The sequence below is a fragment of the Meles meles genome, chromosome 21 (genome assembly GCF_922984935.1).
Source record: "Meles meles chromosome 21, mMelMel3.1 paternal haplotype, whole genome shotgun sequence".
In the NCBI taxonomy this organism is placed as follows: Eukaryota; Metazoa; Chordata; class Mammalia; order Carnivora; family Mustelidae; genus Meles; species Meles meles.
In genome coordinates, this window is record NC_060086.1 from 29,375,683 (window position 1) to 29,397,421 (window position 21,739).

At 42.6% G+C, this 21,739-nt stretch overlaps 1 protein-coding gene across 1 annotated transcript in view; it reads right to left on the reverse strand.

Annotated features, from left to right (window-relative positions):
• IQCK (IQ motif containing K) overlaps nt 1–21,739 on the reverse strand; it is a 120,281-nt gene that overhangs the window by 55,989 nt on the left and 42,553 nt on the right. Inside the window, exon 7 of the mRNA XM_045992958.1 lies at nt 11,336–11,420. Coding sequence (XP_045848914.1) covers nt 11,336–11,420 — 85 coding nt within the window. The remainder of the gene's footprint in view (nt 1–11,335; nt 11,421–21,739) is intronic.

Here is a 21,739-nt window from a genome sequence, read left to right on the forward strand (position 1 = left end):
ACACACCCTAAAAAGGCTCATGAGGCCAAATTTGAACTAAAGAGGAAAAGGGTACAGAAAGTATCATGATGGAATATAGGTTTCCAAGTCTTCATTTAAATAATGTTTTTATTCTTCTGTAAAAACAATATATTCTTTGTATATAATTTGAAAAATAGATAAAAGGAGAGGGTGAAAACATCACCCCTTAACCTACCTCTGAACAATTACAATATTATTTTATATATTTATTCCTATGGACTATCTACATGTCCATTTTTTTTTTAAGATTTTATTTATTTATTTGACAGGTCATAAGTAGGCAGAGAGGCAGGCAGAGAGAGGGGAAGAAGCAGGCTCCCTGCTGAGCAGAGAGCCTGATGTGGGTCTCGATTCCAGGACCCTGGGATCATGACCTGAACCAAAGGCAGAGGCTTAACCCACTGAGCCACCCAGACACTCCTACATGTCCATATTTTTAACATAATTATAAATAATCTACATATGAGACATAGTATTCTTTCTTCACTTAATATACTATGGCAATCTCCATCTTGTTACTATCCTCTGTTTATTATTTTTAGTGTTGACATAATATTCCATTGAGTAAATGCCCAGTATTTATTTGATAATTACTTTATTATTGAATATGAATGGTTTTATATTTTACTTGATCTAAAACTGGCTGCACACTTTTAGGAAGAAAACTCTGATTCTGGATCCTAACTTGGATTCTGGTAGAGCTTTCTAGATTGTATCACAGAGACAATCTTCATTTATCCAGTCTCTAGCTATCAGAAATGGCCAGGAGATACCTAGGCCTGCGGGATTAAAAGAAACGGAAAACAAGTGGCCACTCAATCACCACTTCCCAGGCTTCTTCTAGCTTCCGAGGTCTGCTGTACTGGCAGCAAATGGTACTCCCCGAGACAGAGTTGTGCAGTGCACAACACAAACTGGACACATGGTCTCACCTGTTTATACCCTCCTGCAGTGTTCCATGCAACTTCAACATCCCTAGACATACTTCATGGCCCCAATCTCTTACTTCTTCTTAAAAAAAAAAAAAAAGAATATTTATTTATTTATTTGACAGAGAGAGAGAGGGGAAAAAAAAGACCACAAGCAGAGGGAGCAGCAGAGAGAGAGGGAGAAGCAGGCTCCCCACTGTGCAGGGAACCCGATAAGGGGCTCTGTCGCAGGACCCTGGGATCATGACCTGAGCTGAAGTCAGACTCCCAACTGAAAAGCCACCCAGGCACACCTGTCTTCTTCTTCTCTTCACTGTCCCATCAAGACCTACACCGGGGTTCACTTGTCTATATTGCTGGTGCATGCTGGTCTCCAGCCTCATTAGAGGGTAATACAGCAATAACTGGCAAAACTGAAAAAAAAGTGCTTACTTTTCAAACCATCCATTCCACTTCTAGCAATTAACCTTATAAAGACAGGTTAAGTGTGCAAAGACATAGGAACAAGGACGTTTTTCATAATATGTTTTCTGTAGGAGAGAAAACTAGAATGTCCAACCCTGGTTAAATAAATTATGTATCATGGAGCCACTACAATTTGTGAGACAGATCTTTATGTACTGACGAAGGAGGAGGTTCCCGATATATCACTATGGGAAAAAGCAGGCACAAAACAGTTTTGTTTTTTTTTTAAGATTTTAAAAATTTATTTGACAGACAGAGGTCACAAGTAGGCAGAGAGGAAGTCAGAGAGAGAGGAGGAGAATCAGGCTCCCTGCTGAACAGAGAGCCCAACATGGGCCTCGATCCCAGGACCCTGGGATCATGAGCTGAGCCGAAGGCAGAGCTTTAACCCACTAAGCCACCCAGGCGCCCCCACAAAACAGTTTTTTATCATCACAATTTTGCTTTAAAAAATTCCTCTATGAACAGAAAAATTCCAGAAGGATGAATACATTAAAATTTTTAAAGAAACTTCTATGTATTTTCCTTTTCTCTACAATGGAAATGTATTACTTAAACAGTAAAAACAACAGATATGTTTTAGAAAAACTTCTGGGGCTAGGCTTCCCCTCTCCAGCTAAGGGCAAGTCGATATAGGCCACAGTCCTCTGGGACAAACTGGAACGGTTTCCCTGCACGAGTGGACCCAGATTTTTATTTTGTACCAATATCCTCCTTCATATGCAAGCAATCAAGAGTCTAGAACTTTCTGTCTTGAAAACGATCATTGTCAGGACTCCAGATTGTGACAGAAACCTGCATGAAGAGACTCACTGGCACTGTTGAATCCAGGGCTCTGTGGCCTTCAAGCTCAGCCCTCTCCCGGCTCCCAGCTCTCTGGCCTCCGCATTCTCTTTTCCGTCAGGTTCTTCACTCGGTGGCAAGACCTTTGCGGATAGCCTGGCCTCCCAGCTAACCCCCAGGCAAAGCAAGCTGCTCCGTCTCAACAACTCCTATGAGACTCCCACAATAGTTTCACTAGGTATGACCGATTTGAGTCCCCTGCCCATCATGAACCAATCCCTGTAGCCAGAGGGAGGCAATATTCTAGTGTCTGGGGACGGACGGGGACTGTCCCATTCTAAACCCGTACCCTTTGTTCACAGCTAGCTGTTTCTCCTCCAGCTTGCCTCATCCACCCCAGCTCGTGGCACAACAGACAGAGGTATAAATGCACAGATTCTCATTGTTCTCTGCAGGTGGAAATCGGGATCGCCAGTCTTTTTTTTTTTTTTTTTTTTTTTGCAAAGCCACAAAGGGGCTGCCGGAGCAAACTTGCACTGTATTGTTCACCAAATGAACAAAAGCAGCGATGATTGACGGGCTTTGTGATTGTCAGCCGTACAGTGCCTGGAGGGGATGCTGATCCTGGGAGCAGGGAAGATTGTACGCCATGCTGGAGTCTAGACTGAGTTAGAGTAAAATAAAACACATAGGCAGAAGGCATAAAACACCCGAAGCTTATTTGGACAGAAACGATATTCAGTGGATTTCTCTGGTCTCTGCCTCCTAAATCATTAAAGAAATTTCAATCCTTAGGGCCCATGGGAACCTCATTTGAACTTCACAGGAGAGCAGTTTCCTCTGTTCTGGGTTACCTGTTTGAGCCGCGGAAGAGCACCATTGATGTGGTAATACAGTTTATCGCCAGCCACACTTCAGAAGGGAGAGTGCTCAGAGGACCGACTTCATTCATAATATCCAGACACATTTTTTAAAAAAACAGTCAGTTTTGCATGTTGAAACAATCTGGCTTCCTAACTGTTAATCTAGTATTTTGGAAAGAAGGAACAAGAGTGTGTCTACTTTTACAGACATGTTTAACATCTAGTAATAACTACCAGGAACCTATTTCTGTTTTTTTTTTTTTTTAAGATTTTATTTATATATTTGACAGAGAGATCACAAGTAGGCAGAGGCAGGCAGAGAGAGAGGAGGAAGCAGGCTCCCCGCTGAGCAGAGAGCCCGATGCGGGGCTCGATCCCAGGACTCTGAGATCATGACCTGAGCTGAAGGCAGAGGCTTTAACCCACTGAGCCACCCAGGTGCCCCCAGGAACCTATTTCTAAGGCTAATCATAAAGTCATGGCTACTGGGAATGGTTCACTACACGTAGCTTTTCATACCATGTGACATTTCTTTTAATGTGGTCGGTTAAAATATATTTTTATGAGATGTCCAGCTAGCTTTATGTTAACAAGTAAGAATATTAGATTTCTGGATTTTAAGACTTCCTGTCAAGAATATTATTCAGTCTTAAAGAGGATGGAAATTCTGACACATACAACAATATACGACAACTTGAGGACATTATGTGAAGTGAAATAAGCCAGTCACAGAAGGACAAATACTAGGGTATTTACTATATAATTACTAATAATTATCTAATTATCTAATTACTAATAATTACTGGGGTATCTAGGTAGTCAAACCACAGAGACAGAAAGTAGAAAGGTGGCTGCCAGGGGCTGGGGGAAGGGGGGCATGGGGAGGAGTTATTGTTTGGTGGGGACAGAGTTTCAGTTTAGAAAGAAGAAAGTTCTAGAAATGGATGGTGGTGATGGTTGCGCAAGTGTGAATGTACTTATTGTCACTGAACTGTACAACTACAAAAAGGTTAAAATGGTAAATTCCATGATATGTATAGTTTACCATACAAAACAATTTTGTGGGGGGCTCTATTTTCCCCTCATGGTGTTTCAGACAGTACAAGTAAAGGTTTTCGTTAATTGCACACCCTTCACGGTAAGTGCAATAAAACTACATGGGAGTGTGTAAGGAGAGAGGGTTTGTGTGAGTGCCACCTGTGACAGAACACTTCACTCATTCCTGAAAATCCCTTTTTCTCGTCTTAGGGGGTTTCATTATTACGCACAGGACCAGGCCCAAAATCAAGACCTTGTGTCAGAAGAACGAACGCATGGTTAAAATGTATAAAATTCCTTGCTTTGTACTTTTTTGCCGTAATTATTCATTCATTTGCTTACATGGAATTTACATAACATAAAATTCACCCTTTCTAAAGTTCACAATTCAAATTCGGTGTTAATTCACAGGTGTACCACTATCTCCATCATCTAATTCCAGAACATTCCCAGCCCCCAAACAATGCTATTAACCGTCACTCTCTGTTCCTCTCTTCCTCCAGTCCCTGACCGCCACTAATCTGGTTTCTGTCTAAGGGTTTATCTATTCTGGACATTTTATTTAAATGGAATATGTGACCTTTTACGTCTGGCTCCTTCTACTTAGCATAATGTGCTCAAGGTTCATCCAACTCGTAGTGTGGATTAGTACTTCGTTCCTTTTTATGGCTGAATAACGTTCCACCATATGGATGTACCACATTTTACGTATCCATTCATCAGTTGGTGGATGTTTTGTTTCCCACATTTTGCCTATTGAGAATAATGCTTCCATGAACATTCATGTACAAGTGTTTGTATGGGCAGATGCTTTCAATTACCTTAAATATATACCTAGGAGAACGACTGCTGAGTCATGGAGCAGTGACTCAATGTTTAGATTTTTGACGAACGGCCAAACTGCTTTCCAAAGTGGCTGTACCATTTCCCATTCTTGCCAGCAGTGTGCGAGCCTTTCCAAGATCTCTACAATCTCACCAACACTGTTATTGCCTTTTGGATCCTAGCCATGCTGGTGGGTGTGAAGTGACATCTCACAGTGGTTTTGCTTTGCATTTCCTACATCTTTTCATGTGCCTCTTGGCCGTTTGTGGATATTCTTTGAAGAAGTGTCTATTCGAATCCCTTGCCAGTTTTGTAATTGTGCTATTTGTCAGGCTGTGAGAATTCTTTATATATTCAGGATATTACATCCTTATCTGATATATGATTTTCAAATATTTTTTTCCATTCTGTGGATTGTCTTTTCGTTCATTTGATGGTGTTCTTAGAAGCCCAAAGCCTGGGTTTGGGGTTTGTTGTTTTTTTTTTTTAAAGATTTTATTTATTTATTTGAGAGAGAGAGAGAGTCCAAGCACAAGCTGGTGGGGGGCAGGGGCAGAGAAAGAGGGAGAAGCAGACTCCTTGCTGAGCAGGGAACCTGATATGGGGCTTGATCCCAGGACCCTGAGATCGTGACCTAAGCTGAAGGCAGACACTTAATAGACTGAGCCACCCAGGATCTCCAAAAGTTTGTGTGTGTGTGTTTTTTTTAAAGATTTCTTTGTTTTTATTTTAGAAAGAGAGTGGAGGATGAGGGAACGGGGTAAAGGAAGAAGGAGAGAGAGAGAATCTCAAGCAGACTCCCCACTGAGCATAGCGCCCAATGTGAGGCTTGATCTCACAACCCTGAGATCATGACTTGAGCCAAAATCAAAGGTCAGACACTTAACCAACTGAGCCACCCAGGCACCCCAAGAGCAAAAAGTTTTTAATTTTGATGAAATCCAATGTATTTTTCTTCTCTTGTTGCTTGTGCTCTTTGTTATATAAACTGTTGTTTCATCCAAAGTCATAAAAATTCCCACCTATGTCTTCTTTTCAGACTTTTATAGTTTTAGCATTTTTATTTAGGTCTTTAATTTTGGATTAATTTTTGTACATTGTATGAGGTAGGGGGTCTAACCTTATTCTTTTGGATGTGGATATTCAGGAGTTCCAGGACTATGAGTTGAAAAGACTACTCTTTCCTCATCAAACGGTCTTGACACTCTTGATAAAAATCAATTGGCCATAAATGGAAGGGTTTATTTCTGTACTCTTCATTCTATTCCATTGATCTATGCCTATCCTTATGCCATTAGCACTCGATTACTACAGTCTCATAATAAGTTTTGCAATAGAGAAATGTGAGTCCTCTGATTTTGTTCTTTTTCAAGACCGTTTGGGCTCTTCAGGGTCTCTTACATTTTCATACAAATTTTAGGATCTGCTTGTCAATTTCTGTTAAAAAATGTCAGGAGGGATTTTGATAGAGATTGCACTGAATCTGCAGATCAATGTGTACTGTTATCTTTACGACATCAGGTCTTCCAGTCGATGGACAGAGGTTGTCTTTCCACTTGTTTGGGTCTTCCTCAATTTCTTTTCGTGATGTTTTGTAGTTTTCAGCATATAAGTCTTGTACTTCTTTTGTGAAATTTCTTCCTATGTATTTTGTTCTTTTTTTAATTCAATTTTCTTTTTTTAGTGTTCCAAAATTCACTGTTTATGCACCACACCCAGTGCTCTGTGCAATACATTCTTTTTGATGTTATTGCAAATGGGATGATTTTATTAATTTCATTTTCAGATTTCTCATTGATAAGTACATATAAATATGATTGATTTTTTTTGTGTGTACTAATTTGGTATCCTGCAACCTTGCTGGACTTGTTTATCCTAATTTAAAATTTTTTTTTTAGTGAATTACTTAGGAACTTCTGTATAGAAGGTCATATTTATATAGAGAATAGAGATAGTTTTACTTCCTCCTTTCTGGTTGGAATCCCTTTTATTCCTTTTGCCTAACTTCCTTGGTTAAAACCTCTAGTGCTGTGTTGAACTGAAGTAGAGAGAATATCTTTGTTTCGTTCCCAATCTCAGGGGGAAAACATCCAGTCTTTCATCTTAAATATGATGTTAGCTGTGGAATTTGGTAACTACCCTTTATCAAGTTGAAGTTCCTTCCTATTCATAATTTGCATAAAAGCCTGTTGGATTGGGGCACCTGGGTGGCTCAGTGGGTTAAAGCTTCTGCCTTCGGCTCAGGTCATGATCCCAGGGTCCTGGGATCGAGCCCCGCATTGGGCTCTCTGCTCAGCAGGGAGCCTGCTTCCCTTCCTCTCTCTCTACCTGCCTCTCTGCCTACTTGTGATCTCTGTCTGTCAAATAAATATATAAAATCTTAAAAAAGAAAAAGCCTGTTGGATTTTGTCAGATATTCTTTTTGTATCCATAACATGGTTTAAATCAATCTGAAATTAAGGAAAGTCATACTGTATTCTCTTTTTAAAGACTTTGTTCAATGTATAGAAGGCTATGGTCTCCCTAATTCTTTCCCAGCCATCCATAATTAACAACTTTTGGCAGATTGCTCTGTTTCCTTTCAGGTAACTTCCTATCCTATGTGTGTGTATGTATGTGTGTGTGTAACTGTCCAAAATATACGTTTTTTAAAAAAAAGATTTATTTATTTATTAGAGAGAGCGCATGCGCACATGTACAAGTTTGGGGGGGGGAGAGGGAGAGCAAATCCTGAAGCAAACTCCCTGCTGAGCACATTGAACCCTGCATAGGCTCAATCCCAAGACCCTGAGATCATGTGACCTGAGCCAAAATCGGAAGTTGGCCGCTTAACTGACTAAGCCACACCTATACAGTACACGTTTTTTTTTTCCACTTGTTTTTAAAATTTATTTACTTGACAGAGATCACAAGCAGGCAGAGAAAGAGAGGAGGAAGCAGGCTCCTCGCTGAGCAGAGAGCTCGATACAGGGCTCGATCCCAGGACCCTGAGACCATGACTTGAGCCAAAGGCAGAGGCCCAACCCACTGAGCCACCCAGGTGCCCCAGTACACATTTTAATAAAAAATAGTGTAATATGTATACATATATAAGTGTGTGTGTGCTATTTCCTCTTGAGATACCATCTTGTTCCCAGCTGATATTCCAGCATCCCATCTTTCTTTTTGTTTTTGTTTTTTTTTCCATCTTTCTTTTAAGGATGAGATCAAGTCCCTCCTTTTTTTGTGGAAACTTCTGAAGCCATCCCACATATCAGACATCTTTCCTTCTAGTAACAACTTAGGATCTTACCCCCCTACCTGGCACTCTTCGGCACATATATATGCATGTGTGTGTGTATATACATATACACACAGAAGATGTTTGGATTTGAACAACCCAAACTCTCACACAGTATACACTTACCCCTACACATCTTTTGTACCATAAGGAACGTTCCTAGCTATTGTGTGATGATGGTGTTATAACCAGTAAAATTTTGAGCCACTTTGACATTTTTATATGGTAGGGTTTGCTTATGAATGAGCTGAATTCAGCTGTCATACAGACTACAGACAGTCCCCAACTTAAAATGATTACATTTTATACGATGGTTTGAAAGCCATATGCCTTAGTAGAAACTGTACTTTAAATTTTGAATTTTGATCATTTCCTGGGTGAGTGATATGCCATACAATACTCTCGTGATCCTAGGCAGTCGCAGCGAGCCACAGCTCCCAGCCAGCCAGCCTATCACCAGGGTCAATAACCAATACAGAGAAGACCATTCTGTACCCATACAACTATTCTATTTTTCACTTTCAGTGCAATATTCAATAAGTTCCATGAGCTATTCAATATTTTATTATAAAATGGACTTCAGAGTGGATGATTCTGCCCAACTGTCAGCTAACGTAAATGTCTTGAGCACGTTTATAGGCAAGGCTAGGCTATGACGTCCAGTGGGTTAGGTGTGTTAAATGCATTTTCAACTTACAGTATTTTCACTTTACAGTGGGTTTATCAGGATGTTGCCCCATGACAAGTAGAGAAAGATCTCTCTGTTTTTCATGCTGTTGTCCATAACACAGGCCCCTGAGTGTGAAAGTCTTACTGCATGGGAGGATCAGGGACAGAACATCCCCTCTTCCTTTAACACTGTTAACACTGGTTATATTCCAGGTTTCTGAGTATGACTTGGTTTGAAGAAAGAGCTTTGCTGTTTTTAAAGAAACGAAATCTGAAAATCACTATTTTATTGCATTTTGCTCTTCTGGTTTCACTAAAAGGATCAGAAAATGGGAAAGTAAATCTCACAAAACAAACTGAGGGTTGCCCGGGGAGGGGGTGGGGAGAGGGGGAGTGGGGTTATGGACACTGGGGAGGGTATGTGCTATGGTGAGTGCTGTGAAGTGTGTAAACCTGGCGATTCACAGACCTGTACCCCTGGGGCTAATAATACATTACATGTTTACAAAAAAATTTAAAAAATATTAAAAAAAAAAAAGAAAATGGGAAAGTAAAATGGCTAATTCTAGTGTAACAAGTGTAAGTCTTACAAATGAAATACGCGGACGACAAAGGCAGAGCTCAGAAAGCATGTGAAAGCCCGGAATCATTCACCTCGCTTGGGCGTCCCGGAACTTCAGCGAACCCACTGATGTTCAATCATGAAGGAAAAAGACCACAGGTATAAAATATGTATGAAATGCTGAAAACCTATGTCGTCAAAATTTCTATCTAAATCGTGGGTTATAATAGAGGGTTTTATCAACAGTTTTTAACTCCTTGGGAGCAAATGGCTCCTTGTAATGTCTGAATCTATTTATTAACCTCCACACCGGACTTCAACCCATGGGTTCAGGAATGTGCCATGTACAAAGGGAGTGGAGTGACCGGACGACATTGCCCGAGACAGAAGGAAGCTCCTTGTAATAAAGGACAAGTCCCACAAAACAAATGTTTTGCTTGTTGATTTATTAATTGTGTCTCATTAGAATAAATCTGACTTCTTCATGGAGAAGTTTGCTGGTGTGTTCCCCTCAGCTTGCTTCTCCTGTGGTAATTCTGAAGAGTGTATCAACATGCATCTTGGGCTTCCTGTAAATCCACGGAGACCTTCTCTGTGGCGATCTACCACGCCTGAAATCAATTCTAAACTCATTCCACTGATGTCTAACACTCAGATTTGGATGGAGACATGCTTCTACCTAGAATGGGAGCTTCATGTTTACCTGGAAGCTTCTTTTTTCTTTTTTTAAAGATTTTATTTATTTATTTATTTATTTGACAGAGAGTGACACAGCGAGAGAGGGAACACAAGCAGGGGGAGTGGCAGAGGGAGAAGCAGGCTTCCCACCAAGCAGGGAGCCTGATGTGGGCCTCAATCCCAGGACCCTGGGATCATGACCTAAGCCAAAGGCAGATACTTAATGACTGAGCCACCCAGGCGCCCCTACCTAGAAGCTTCTTAACATTGATACTCTGCCAACAAATCAAAGAGGATGTACACTTTTTAGCACGAGATACACATGCCATTCTCATATGTATTTGGTAAGAATTTTTCAAAGCAAATCCTTCCTGAAGGGCCACATGACAATATGGATCAGGAATTTTAGAAAAGAACTCACCTTTTGACCCAGAAATTCTACTTCTACAATGCGTCCTACATAAACAGCCAGACAAATGTGCAAAGATGCATCCACGAAGATATCTATTACAGCATATTAGAATAATGACAAACTGGGAATAACCAATGGCTAGAAACGACAGGTTTCAAAAGAAAAGGTTACTTCTAGCATATGATACGTGTTTATATGTTATTCTATCTTTTAAGATTTTTTTAAGCTTTATTGTATTTTTTTCATTTGAATTCCAGTGTGGCGAACATGCAGTGTTATATAAATTTTAGGTGTACAATATAGCCATTTGATGGTTCCATAGATGACTCAGTGCTCACCAAGATAAATGTACTCTTAATCTCCTTCAACCATTTTGCCTACCCCCTACCCTACCCATTCAGATTTTTAAGGTTTGGAAAATTTTACACCAAAATGCCAACAATTACTTTGGGGGTAATAGTTTCAGTGCCTCAAAAAATGTTTATTAGCTCTACCTGAGTAATTTTCTATTTCTTTTTTCTAAAATGAACGTGGTATTGCTCTTTGCATTATATAGGATTATTTTTTAGGTAATACCGGCCAGTCAACCCAACATTAAAAGGCTGGAGAGTACTTTTAATGACAACTGCAATACAAGTTTTGGTAAAAATTCTAAATCACTCTTTGTATTTACGGAGAATCCTATTTCTGAGGTTTGGATGTTAGCGGTAGTACCCTCTATTTCAAATTCATCAACAGTTTTCCAATGGGCCCTCCCCATCACAAAAATTCCCCATCAGGCCAAACACCATAATTGCACATGACTCTCACCAGATAGGCTCTCCAGAAGGACTGAATGCACAGCGCTGCCTCTTCTTCTGTCAGCAGGAGGGAGAGTGGGATCGGCGGCCGGGGGCTGAAAAGCAATCAAATGGTCATATGCCCATGAGAATCCATCCTTCAGCCTCGGTGAGCCCTTTGACAACATAATGGCCTCTCTGATTAAGCGTCTCATCCATTTCCATTCTTAGAAAGCAACAATGCCAGTTTTGATAGAGAAGTTTAGCCTTGAGTTACCGCGTTTAATTTTAAAATCTGAGGTGGATTCATTTGGCTTTGTTTTTAACCAGCGTACTCTGAAATCACTGTGAGCCTGCTCTGTTCTGAAAGGCTCCAGCTGCTAAAGCTGCACGTGAGTCCTGAAGGTGGGACATCCATAAGGCTCTATAGATGTAAAACAGGAGACAAAGCAGGAGCGGCCCTTAAATACTGCATCATGACTGAGACATAATAAAGGATTCTTTTTCTACCATTCTACTGCAGGGAAATTAAGTAGTTCATCTCTTTCCTGAAGGCAAAATTATTGGAATTTATCTCTGATAAATTGTGTGCACATTCCAGTTTAATGTGGCTTGAACTCGGGTGTATTTTTTTTTTTTAAGATTTTTAAAAATTTATTTGACAAAGAGAGATCACAAGTAGGCAGAGAGGCAGGCAGAGAGAGAGAGGAGGAAGCAGACTCCCCACTGAGCAGAGAGCCCAATGAGGGGCTCAATCGCAGGACCCTGAGACCATGACCTGAGCTGAAGGCAGAGGCTTTAACCCACTGAGCCACCCAGGCGCCCCTTGGGCATATTTTTAAGTTAAGTTCTGCTACTACATCTTAATAGGCAATAAAATATCTCAAGTGCTGGGTCAGTTGACCTTGTTTGCTCTTGTGGGACTTTTCAGATTGAGATGGGATGTTTGATCATAGATAACACATTTAAAAATCATGGCGAAATGCTCTTTTCCTCCCCTCCCCCTTAAAAGTTACATAGAGAGAGTAGCTCCTGACAAGATCTTAGAAGTATGATTTAATTCTGGTTCCTTCTGTTTTTCTAAAGTGCAGCTGCCTCTGGAAAGCCAAGTTAAGCCTTTTTAGATATTAGTACAAAGAAATAAACCTCAGAAAGGATGTGAGTCACATGGAGGCTGCTCCCAGGATCCTGCTTTGACTCTGCAAATGAGGGGGTTCCTAGGTTCCCGCGCCTCAGAGTTCTCCCTAACAATAGCCATCATTTGAGTTTATAGTAACTCCCATCATACAGAGAGGCTGACTAACCGACCCAAGGTCACACAGCTTGTCGGTGGCCTAGCTGGGATCTGAGCCCAGACCCACTGGATCCCAAAGCCTAGGGAGGCTTCCCTCTCATTGCTCTGCGGACACCAGACTCTCGCCCAGACTGCAAAGCTAAGAGGCAAGATTGCATGATTCTCCAGGATGTGTGGATTTATTTCCCTTTAAACTCTGATTTAAAAACAACAACACAACCCACCCTTGATATAGTATGTTTGTTTGAATGAATGAATGAATGAATGGGCTTTTGAATTATTCCAGTAACAAAGAAATCAAAGCCCAGAAGAATCCTGGGGTCTCTGAGATGATTTCAAGGGAGTGTGGTGTTGTTGCCAGGTTCTGGGTCTTGGGCTGGGCAGGCCCTTTCGGAGACACCAAGTAAAGAAGATTCTTCTATGTCTTTGGAGAGATAAGGACACCCTCAAAATGATAGCATTGTTAGAAACCTTTCCCTAATGTTCTGTTTCCATTTTTATTTGCATGACGTGGTGGCTTTTTAAAATTTTTGTTAGGTTCTCTTTCTGTTTTCGCTTCTTCTTGCCTAATATCTGGCTCTCTGGTGGTCTGCAGTAGAGCTTTCATATTTTGCTGGAGGCCTGCTTTCCACAGTAAATGTCTGTGCTTATCCACTGTCCTTATTCTTGGAATCTCAGTTGTGTGACACAACAGATCATATCCCTGAAGTAATTCTCCTCCACTAGTTAAAAATCAATGGCTTCCAGAGTCACCTTGTGTTTCTAAGGAGACTTGGTGCGCTGGCAATGAATTTACGAGACTCACATTATCGTGCATTAATACTAGCTGATATTTACCAAGAGCTTTCTGGATTCCCCTCCTATAAGCATTGCTCCTTGTGTTCCAGCCACACTGGCCCTTTTCACCTCTTCAAAAGTGCCCTCCCACCTCAGGGCCTTTGCAGAGGGGCTTTCGTCTGCCTCCAATATCCCCCTACCCCAGCCAGGGGCATTGTGTATAGCTGTGCAGGTTGCTGCTTAAAGACACCCTCGGGCCAGAGGGCACTGAAACCCAGGCCCTGTGACCTATGGCAGGCACACCTTCTCCTAACTTGCTCAAAACCTTAAGGTTGGAGGTGAGGAGGCTGATACTTCCTCCTCCTAGTTCACTCTTACTCTTTCTTCTGATTATGGAAAGGTGTTCTTTGATTAGGTAAGGACCCAGTGGAGCTCTGTGTAATCTTCCTTCCTAGTCCTTGGCCCAATTCGGAGATGTAACTCTGTGTGGTTATCTAATGAATACCCCAATCGTCAACTGGACTGCAAGCTCCACGAGGGCAGAGACCAGGCCTGTGTTGCTCCTCCTGGTAGTCCCAATGCTTAGGAATTATTCCAGAATCAAAGACATCAAAGCCAGGGAGAACCTTAGGGGTAGGGACACCATTTTTAGTGGGTACTTGATAAATGTTTGTGGAATGAGCCTCTCTGCCTGGCACAGCATCCTAAGGGCTTTCCATACATTATTTCATTAAATCTCACAGTATCAGTAATGAGCGATTGTTATCCTTCTTTTGGAATGAAGAAACCGAGGCACAGAGGTGTGAAGTGACTCATTCAAGGTCACTGACCATATCTTGCTGAGAATCTTTTGGCCCCCGGAAGCACAGGGATTGGCCTAAGGGGAAGGGAAGGCAGCTCACAAGGTCACTGATGGGGAATTCAGGGTCTCACAGCTGTGTGTGTTTAATAGAAGAAAACACAGTCATTTGCCTAGAAGAAAAAATGGGGGTGGGGGTGGGGGTGTCGTAATCACAGAAAATGCCCTCTTCATTCATTCTTACAGAAATAACTTGGCAGGTATTCATTTGTCTGACGTTCCACAGGGAAATCTGATGTCAGGAAAGCGGAACAAAGTGGAGTTTGTCACTTGTATCCGAGGGGAGATTTGATGGCGCCTTTCTGTTCGGCAGTAATTTTCCTGCCTTAAGTATATTTTTTTTTCTACTGATGTCATGAAATCCTCAAAGTAACACTATTCCTGTTTCGGAACAGCAGTAGGAAAGGAGAACTGCAAATCTTGGGACAACAGGCTGGGCCCGCCTGACAAAGGGCTTTCACCAGTAATGAAACCTCGAATGGCTTTGCATCACAATGAATCTCCAAAAAGCAAAATGAGATTTCTAATAGGCCTTTAAGCAGTAATATGAGGCCACCTTTAGTGACATCCCTGCTTTCACGGCTAAATAATGGGGCGCTGTCTCGTTCCCAAACCAAGAATAAGTATGAGAGAGCCAGTGTAAATCAGGCCAAATGAAAAGGACTTAATCTTCCGAGAGTAGTCCCTGGGAATTATCAATCATTTCAGCAGGCCAGCTTGAAGGGATAGAAGCCACGTCAGGCCCTTTTCTCTCTTTTGGAATCAGCGCAACTGGCTTCAGGTCAAATAAAAATAGAGGTGGAGTAGAGGCGACCGCTCTTCATTGGGGAACTCGGGTGGGGGATGATGGGCCATGTCAGTCAAAGAAGGCAGCACCGGAGGCTCCCCCCTCAAGAGATTCCCCAGAGCAGACAGGTTTGTGTGTTTCTTTTCTTTTCTTTTTTTTTTAGATTTATTTATTTATTTGACACAGAGAGATCACAAGTAGGCAGAAAGGCAGGCAGAGAGAGGGGGTGGGGCGAAGCAGGCTCCCTGCTGAGCAGAGAGCCTGATGAGGGTAGGGGGCTTAATCCCAGGACCCTGAGACCAGGACCCTGAGACCATGACCTGAGCCGAAGGCAGAGGCCTAACCTACTGAGCCACCCAGGTGCCCCAGGTTTGTATGTTTCTACCGGCAAAACAGAACCACTAAGTATATTTCTAAGACCTGTCTTGCTGGTAACGCTCATTTGTCATATCCTTTTCCTTTTTCCTCTTTTTAAAAAGATTTATTTATTTATTTTTAGAAAGAGGGCATGAGTGGGAGTGGCAGAGGAAGAGGGAGAGAGAGAATCGCAAGCGGACTCCAGCTCGGGGCCTGATCTCACAACACTGAGATCATGACCTGAGCAGAAGTGAGGAGTCTGACGCTCAACCGACTGCACCCCCCAGGTGCTCCCCTTTTCTTTTTTCTTAAATGTGAATCAAATATATTTGAACTTTAAGAATTGATGCCATAATTCTGAGAATTTATTTTTCTGATTCTGTGTGTATGCATAAACACACACAATCGCTTCCTCCCTTTTGGGTGCTAAGTAAAAGATTTGCAGGATCTAAAGAAGACACAGCATGCTTTCAAAATACACAAGGGAATCTGAGAAGTCAGTCTTTAAAAATCTCTGCATCCAGTTCTAAAACAAGAGGGACCATCCCAAAGTGGCACTTAAACAGAATAAAGTAGAAAGGAGAAAAGCTTGCTTTATATTGAAAACTGAATCTTGGAATCCAAATTCTATCCGCATTTCATTAGGTAAGAGATTAAGTTGTTTTCTTGGAACGTGAGAGCACAGTCCTGATGGAAAGCCATTTACAAAATGACACAGGCCTTAAATCAACCATCATTTATATAGTCTTTCAAGGGGCTCGTATCTGAAAACATTTACCCATTGTAAACAGCAGAAGAGATTATCCAGTCCCTGCCCTTGGCCTAAATGGGTTTCCCAAACATTCTGTTGGAGGTATCAGTCTTGAGGAATAAACTCCAAATATTTGGAAGAAGTACAATAGAGGTTCTCTGGAATGGGATGTCCAGATATACGGTGACCAGCCTAGGACAGACTCCTTTCTGAGATGGGAGCAACAGCTCTGAAAGCCAGTAGGGGAGAGCCAGCTACATTTCTCTCCAGCAACCTTAACGTGTGTTTAGAAACCATGGTTACTAGGATGTGATCTGGCTTTCGCCCCCTCACTAACTCCACCCTGGGAGACCGACAAGCAGTTATTACCCCAGCATCAAGCTGAATCCCTAAGTCAAACACAGAATCGACTCCCATTTTGCCAGCCCCATCATCGGAAGTGGCATATGGGGCCAGTCAACAGAGCTCACCTAATGATGTGAGGAGGCCAGGTGCCCACCCCGCAGGTATAGCCATCTTGAAAATCAGGGTTGTGATACTCAAAGATGCATTTTGAAAAACATGTCCAGAGTGCTGTGCTCTCTGGTCTCTCTCTTTTTTTTTTTTTTTTTAAGATTTTATTTGTTTATTTGACAGACAGAGATCACAAGTAGGCAGAGAGGCAGGCAGAGAGAGAGAGAGAGAGAGGAGGAAGCAGGCTCTCTGCTGAGCAGAGAACCCGACGCGGGACTGGATCCCAGGACCCTGAGACCATGACCTGAGCAGAAGGCAGAGGCTTTAACCCACTGAGCCACCCAGGTGCCCTCTTTGGTCTCTTTTTTAATGGATTACGTGTTTTCTCTAATGAGACTCAAGGAAAACCTGAAGGAGACCTACCCCCTTCCCAGTCTCCCTCCTTCCACTCCAGAACACGAGCCTGGGCAAGGGTGAGCATCTGGGAAGGGCAAACCACCTCCCTCTTCACAGCTTCCAAATCTCTTACAGGGATCTTAACTTGTTTTGTGCCATGGACCCCTTCTTATGCTGGCAGTTTGGATTTCTTCTCTAGATAATATTTAATGAAATATGAAAGTAAATATTTCAAAGCAAACCAATGATACTGCAATACAGTTTTCAAAAATATTTTTAAAAACCCAGTTGGTGTTATAATAATACATATGCCTCTAGAGTGTGCAGTGAGCAAGAAGAACTAATAGCAGGTCAATTAACTACTGTTATTTGCAAGAAGTGACAGGAGTAAATGATATTTCAGGATTACCGCGACAACTAGATTGGGATGTCAAAAAATCTGATTGCAATTAGTGATGAAGACACTGGTACTGTGGACACTCCTGAGGTTTGTTGCCCTCGTTGATGATTAAAAGTGAGACTAAATCTCAGAGGCTAATGAAAACAGAGAGGCAATTTGTCCACCTTTGAAGTTCAGGGACCTCTGAATTACCAACAGTTGTGGCTGGAGCTAGAGAAGAGGAGGAAGATGAGGTTTACATCTGGAATGAGATTGAGGACTAAAGATTTAAAACTGAACGGGATGAATTCCAATGAAATGAGACCATCTAAAAACAGAGAGTGACCAGGAACTTAGGGAATTTGTCCAAAAAGCTATTTAAAGGGCGGTCTCCCAGATGGAAGGGAGATGGTAGGGCAGTTACGGGGGGGGGGGGGGGGGAATGAAAAGGAAGTTTCATATTAAAAGAAAAAGATTTATTTATTTATCTGAAAGACAGAGTGCGCTCAAGCCTGCACGTGGTGGTGGGGGAGAGGGGGCGGTGACAGGGAGGCGCAGAGAGAATCTTTGAGCACGCTCCTCACAGAGCGCAGAGCCTGACGTGAGGCTCTGTCCCATGACCCATGAGGTCATGACCTGAGCCAAAACCAAGAGCCCGACACTTAATCAACTGGGCCACCCAGGTGTCCTGAAACCTTCATATTTTTATTCCCCCAAAGTTGTAATTTTTCCACAAAGCCCTTAAATTTTAAAAACAGAACTGTAATTTCTGCCAGTCCATTTCAGTAATTGGATCTCCATCCAGCCAGTTGCTCAGGCCTGAAAGCTCCAGGTCATACTTGACTTCTCTTACCCCACATACAATCCATCAACAAGTCTTGGTTCCAACACCAAAATATTCCAAATCCAACCTTTTCTTTTCTTTTTTTTTAAAGATTTTATTTATTTATTTGACAGAGCGAGATCACAAATAGACAGAGAGGCAGGCAGAGAGAGCGAGAAGGAAGCAGGCTCCCGCTGAGCAAAGAGCCCGATGTGGGACTCGATCTCAGGACCCTGAGATCATGACCTGAGCCAAAGGCAGCGGCTTAAGCCACTGAGCCACCCAGGCGCCCCAAATCCAACCTTTTCTTGTCTCCCGCACTCCAAGCTGCCATCCCCTGTCTGTCTGTGCTAGGATCTCCCAATGGCCGCTTGTATTATTAGAGTTGACTGAAGTCAGACTGGTGTTTTTTACAAGATGTATTTATTTGAGAGAAAGAGAGAGAGAGTGAATATGTGTGTGTGTGTGTGTGTGTGTGTGTGTAAGGGAGAGAGAGAGAGAGAGAGAGAGAGAGGAGGGAGGGGCAGAGGGAGAGGGAGAGAGAATCTCAACCAGGCTCCCAGCTGAGCACAGAGCTTGACATGGGGCTAGATCCCAGGACCCTGAGATCATGGACTGAGCTAAAATCAACAGTCAGACACTCACCCAACTGAGCCATCCAGGTGCCCCCAGAGCAATCTTCTTAAAAGATAAATCAAATTACCTCCATCTTCTGCTCAAAACCTTCTAAAAATTTTCTGTCATGCTCAAAGGAAAAAAAGTAAAAGCATACTCTTTACCATGGTACTCAAAGGCCCACCTACCCAAGTTGGGCACAACCTAGCCTGCCTGTCTGGCTTTATTTCCTACCACTCTCTCGGCCTCCCTCATCTCCTGTTGTCTCAGTAGTGAAGTCTGTTCCCATCTCAGGGCCTTCAGAGTGGCTGTTCTCTTCACCTGGAATGCTCTTCCTTCTGATCTTTGTAAGGCTGGCTTAAGGCCTCTGTGCAACCGCTACCTCCTTAGAGAAGTGTAGCTTCCTTGGCTTCTCTAAGCAGCAGCAGCCCTCACCGAGCCCTGGGATGCTCTATCCACTTCCACGGCTTTATTTTTCCTCAGAGCTCCTAGGTCTTCTATACATTATACAATACGTTTGTTAGCTTAGTCTTTGTCTTCCCACTAAAATGTAAACTTTATGGGGGCCAAGACTTTCTCTCTCTCATTCTCCACTCTATCTACTGTACCTAGAAAAGTGCCTGGAAAAAAAAAAAAAAAGCATTCAGTAAGTGGGTTTTTTTTTGTTGTTGTTGTTTTTTTTTTTTTTTTTTTTTTTAGGGAGAAGCCGACTCCCCGCCCAAACAGGGAGCCAGATGCAGGGCCCAATCCCAGGACCATGGGATCAAGACCTGAGCCGAAGGCAGACGTCCAACCATCCAAGCCACCCAGCTGCCCTGTCAGTAAATATTTTTGAAAGAATGAATATTATTATAGGTAAGAAAACAGGGGTGCCTGGGTGGCCCTCTTGGTTAAGCATCCAGCTCTTGGTTTCAGCTCAGGTCATGATCAGCTGGTGAGGGGATCAAGCCCCGAGTCAGGCTCCCTGCTCAGCTGGGAGTCTGCATCCCTTCTGCCCCTCCCTCTGCTCATGCTCTCTCTCAAATAAATATACAAATTTAAAAAAAACACACAAAAAAACAGAACTTTCCTTACTGTCAGGATTTATCAGCGGCAGAGCAGATATTTGGGCTTTCTCTTGCTTGGTTATTTGGCTGTCCACATTTCATCTTGCTAAAGGAGTGACTAGTATTCTCCTAAGATTAAGGATAAAATGAAAGCTGTCATTCTTCGGACACCTATTCTGAGCCCTCTACAATGGTGTCTTTAATTTTTATCTGCTCATCATACTCTCCCCTTCCTTGTGGCATCAGCCCTCAGATTTTGCTTTGACAGCTCACCTCCCTGCATTAGGGGGAACGTGGGTCACAGCACATTAGCCACCCATGACCAAGGAGTATGTCTGACACCCAAGCTTAGCCAAGCAGATGCTATTTCCCTAGAATGCGAATTTTTTTTAAAGATTTTATTTATTTATTTGAAAGAGAGAGAGAAAGCATGAGCAGAGAGAGGGAGAAGCAGACTCCCTGCCGAGCAGAGAACCCAATGTGGGGCTCGATTCCAGGACCCTTAGATCATGACCTGAGCCAAAGGCAGACGACCAACCGACTGAGACACCCAGGCACCCCTAGGATGTGAATCTTGAGTGGACTGGCAGAGACTACGGGATTCTTCCTGGCAGTGTTATTATGAAAATATGGGTCTGTGCTTGCCGGATCCCCACACCTGCTTTCGAAGCCAGGTCCTTGCCTTTTCCTTCATGTTTGTGAGTTGTCTTTTTTCTTCCAGTATATACCATTTTCCTTAAGTAACCTTTAAATTTCTGTTGCTTGTGACAAAGCACTCTGATACTCTGATACCTTCTTAAACCTCACGACCACCCTGTAATGCCATCCCCAAGTAACAGAAGAAAGGACCACGGCTTGTGAAGGGATTGTTCCAGGTTGCCTGACTGGCAGGCTGCATAATAGTTTCCCAAGATGTCCTCATCCAATTCCCAGACTTTTGAATATTTATGTCCCCTTATATGATGAAAGACACTTCATAGACTTGATTCAGTTAAGAATTTTGAGATTATCCTGGGTTATCCAGGTAGGCCAATGATGTCGTCACAAGTATCCTTGTGAGAGGGACGCAGAGGGAGATGCCACTACAGAAGTAGATGTGGCCATGGACACCAGAGGTCAGGGTTATGCAACGGGGTCATGCACCCTGTGGAATACAGGGAGCCTCCAGAAATTAGAGTAGGCAAGAAAACAAGTTTTCCTCCAGAAGCTCCAGAATGAATTGAATCTAGAATGAATGAATCTAGAATTGAATGAATCTAGCCTCCAGAACTAGAATAAGTTTGTGTGGTTTTAAGCCACCAGTTTTGTGGTAGTTTATTAGGCAGCTCTGGAAAACGAATACACCAACTAATAAATGGCAGAGCTCACATTGGAACCCAGACTTGTCTGCCACGCTCCTTCACACAGGCTCCCTGAGATTATTCCCAGTCACCTAGAGACAAGAGTTAGAAAGAAAGGAAGCAGGGCTGTGTGCCTCAGAGAAAGGGCCACCCACATGCCAAACCTCCAACAAGAAAGAGACGCTTAAAGGATTTATGCATCCAGCATGTCCCAAATTCAGGAAATAGCTCTCCTTCCTTCCTATACGCTAATATAAAGAGCAAAGATGATTTATTATCCTCATGAGACTCCTGACCTCTGAAGTTACCCTTCTATAAGACAAAATAAAATAAAATGATTTTTTTCCTGGGGAGCCTGGGTGGTTCAGTCAGTTAAGCATCCGACTCTTGATTTTGGCTCAGGTCGTGATCTCAGGGTCATGAGATCAAGCCCCATGTTGGGCTCTGTGTGGGACACGGAGCCTGCTTGAGATTCTCTCTTTTTCCATCTGCCTTTCCCCGCTCACACACTCTGTCTTTAAAAAAAGAAGAAAAAAGATGTTTTCCTTTCCACAGGGT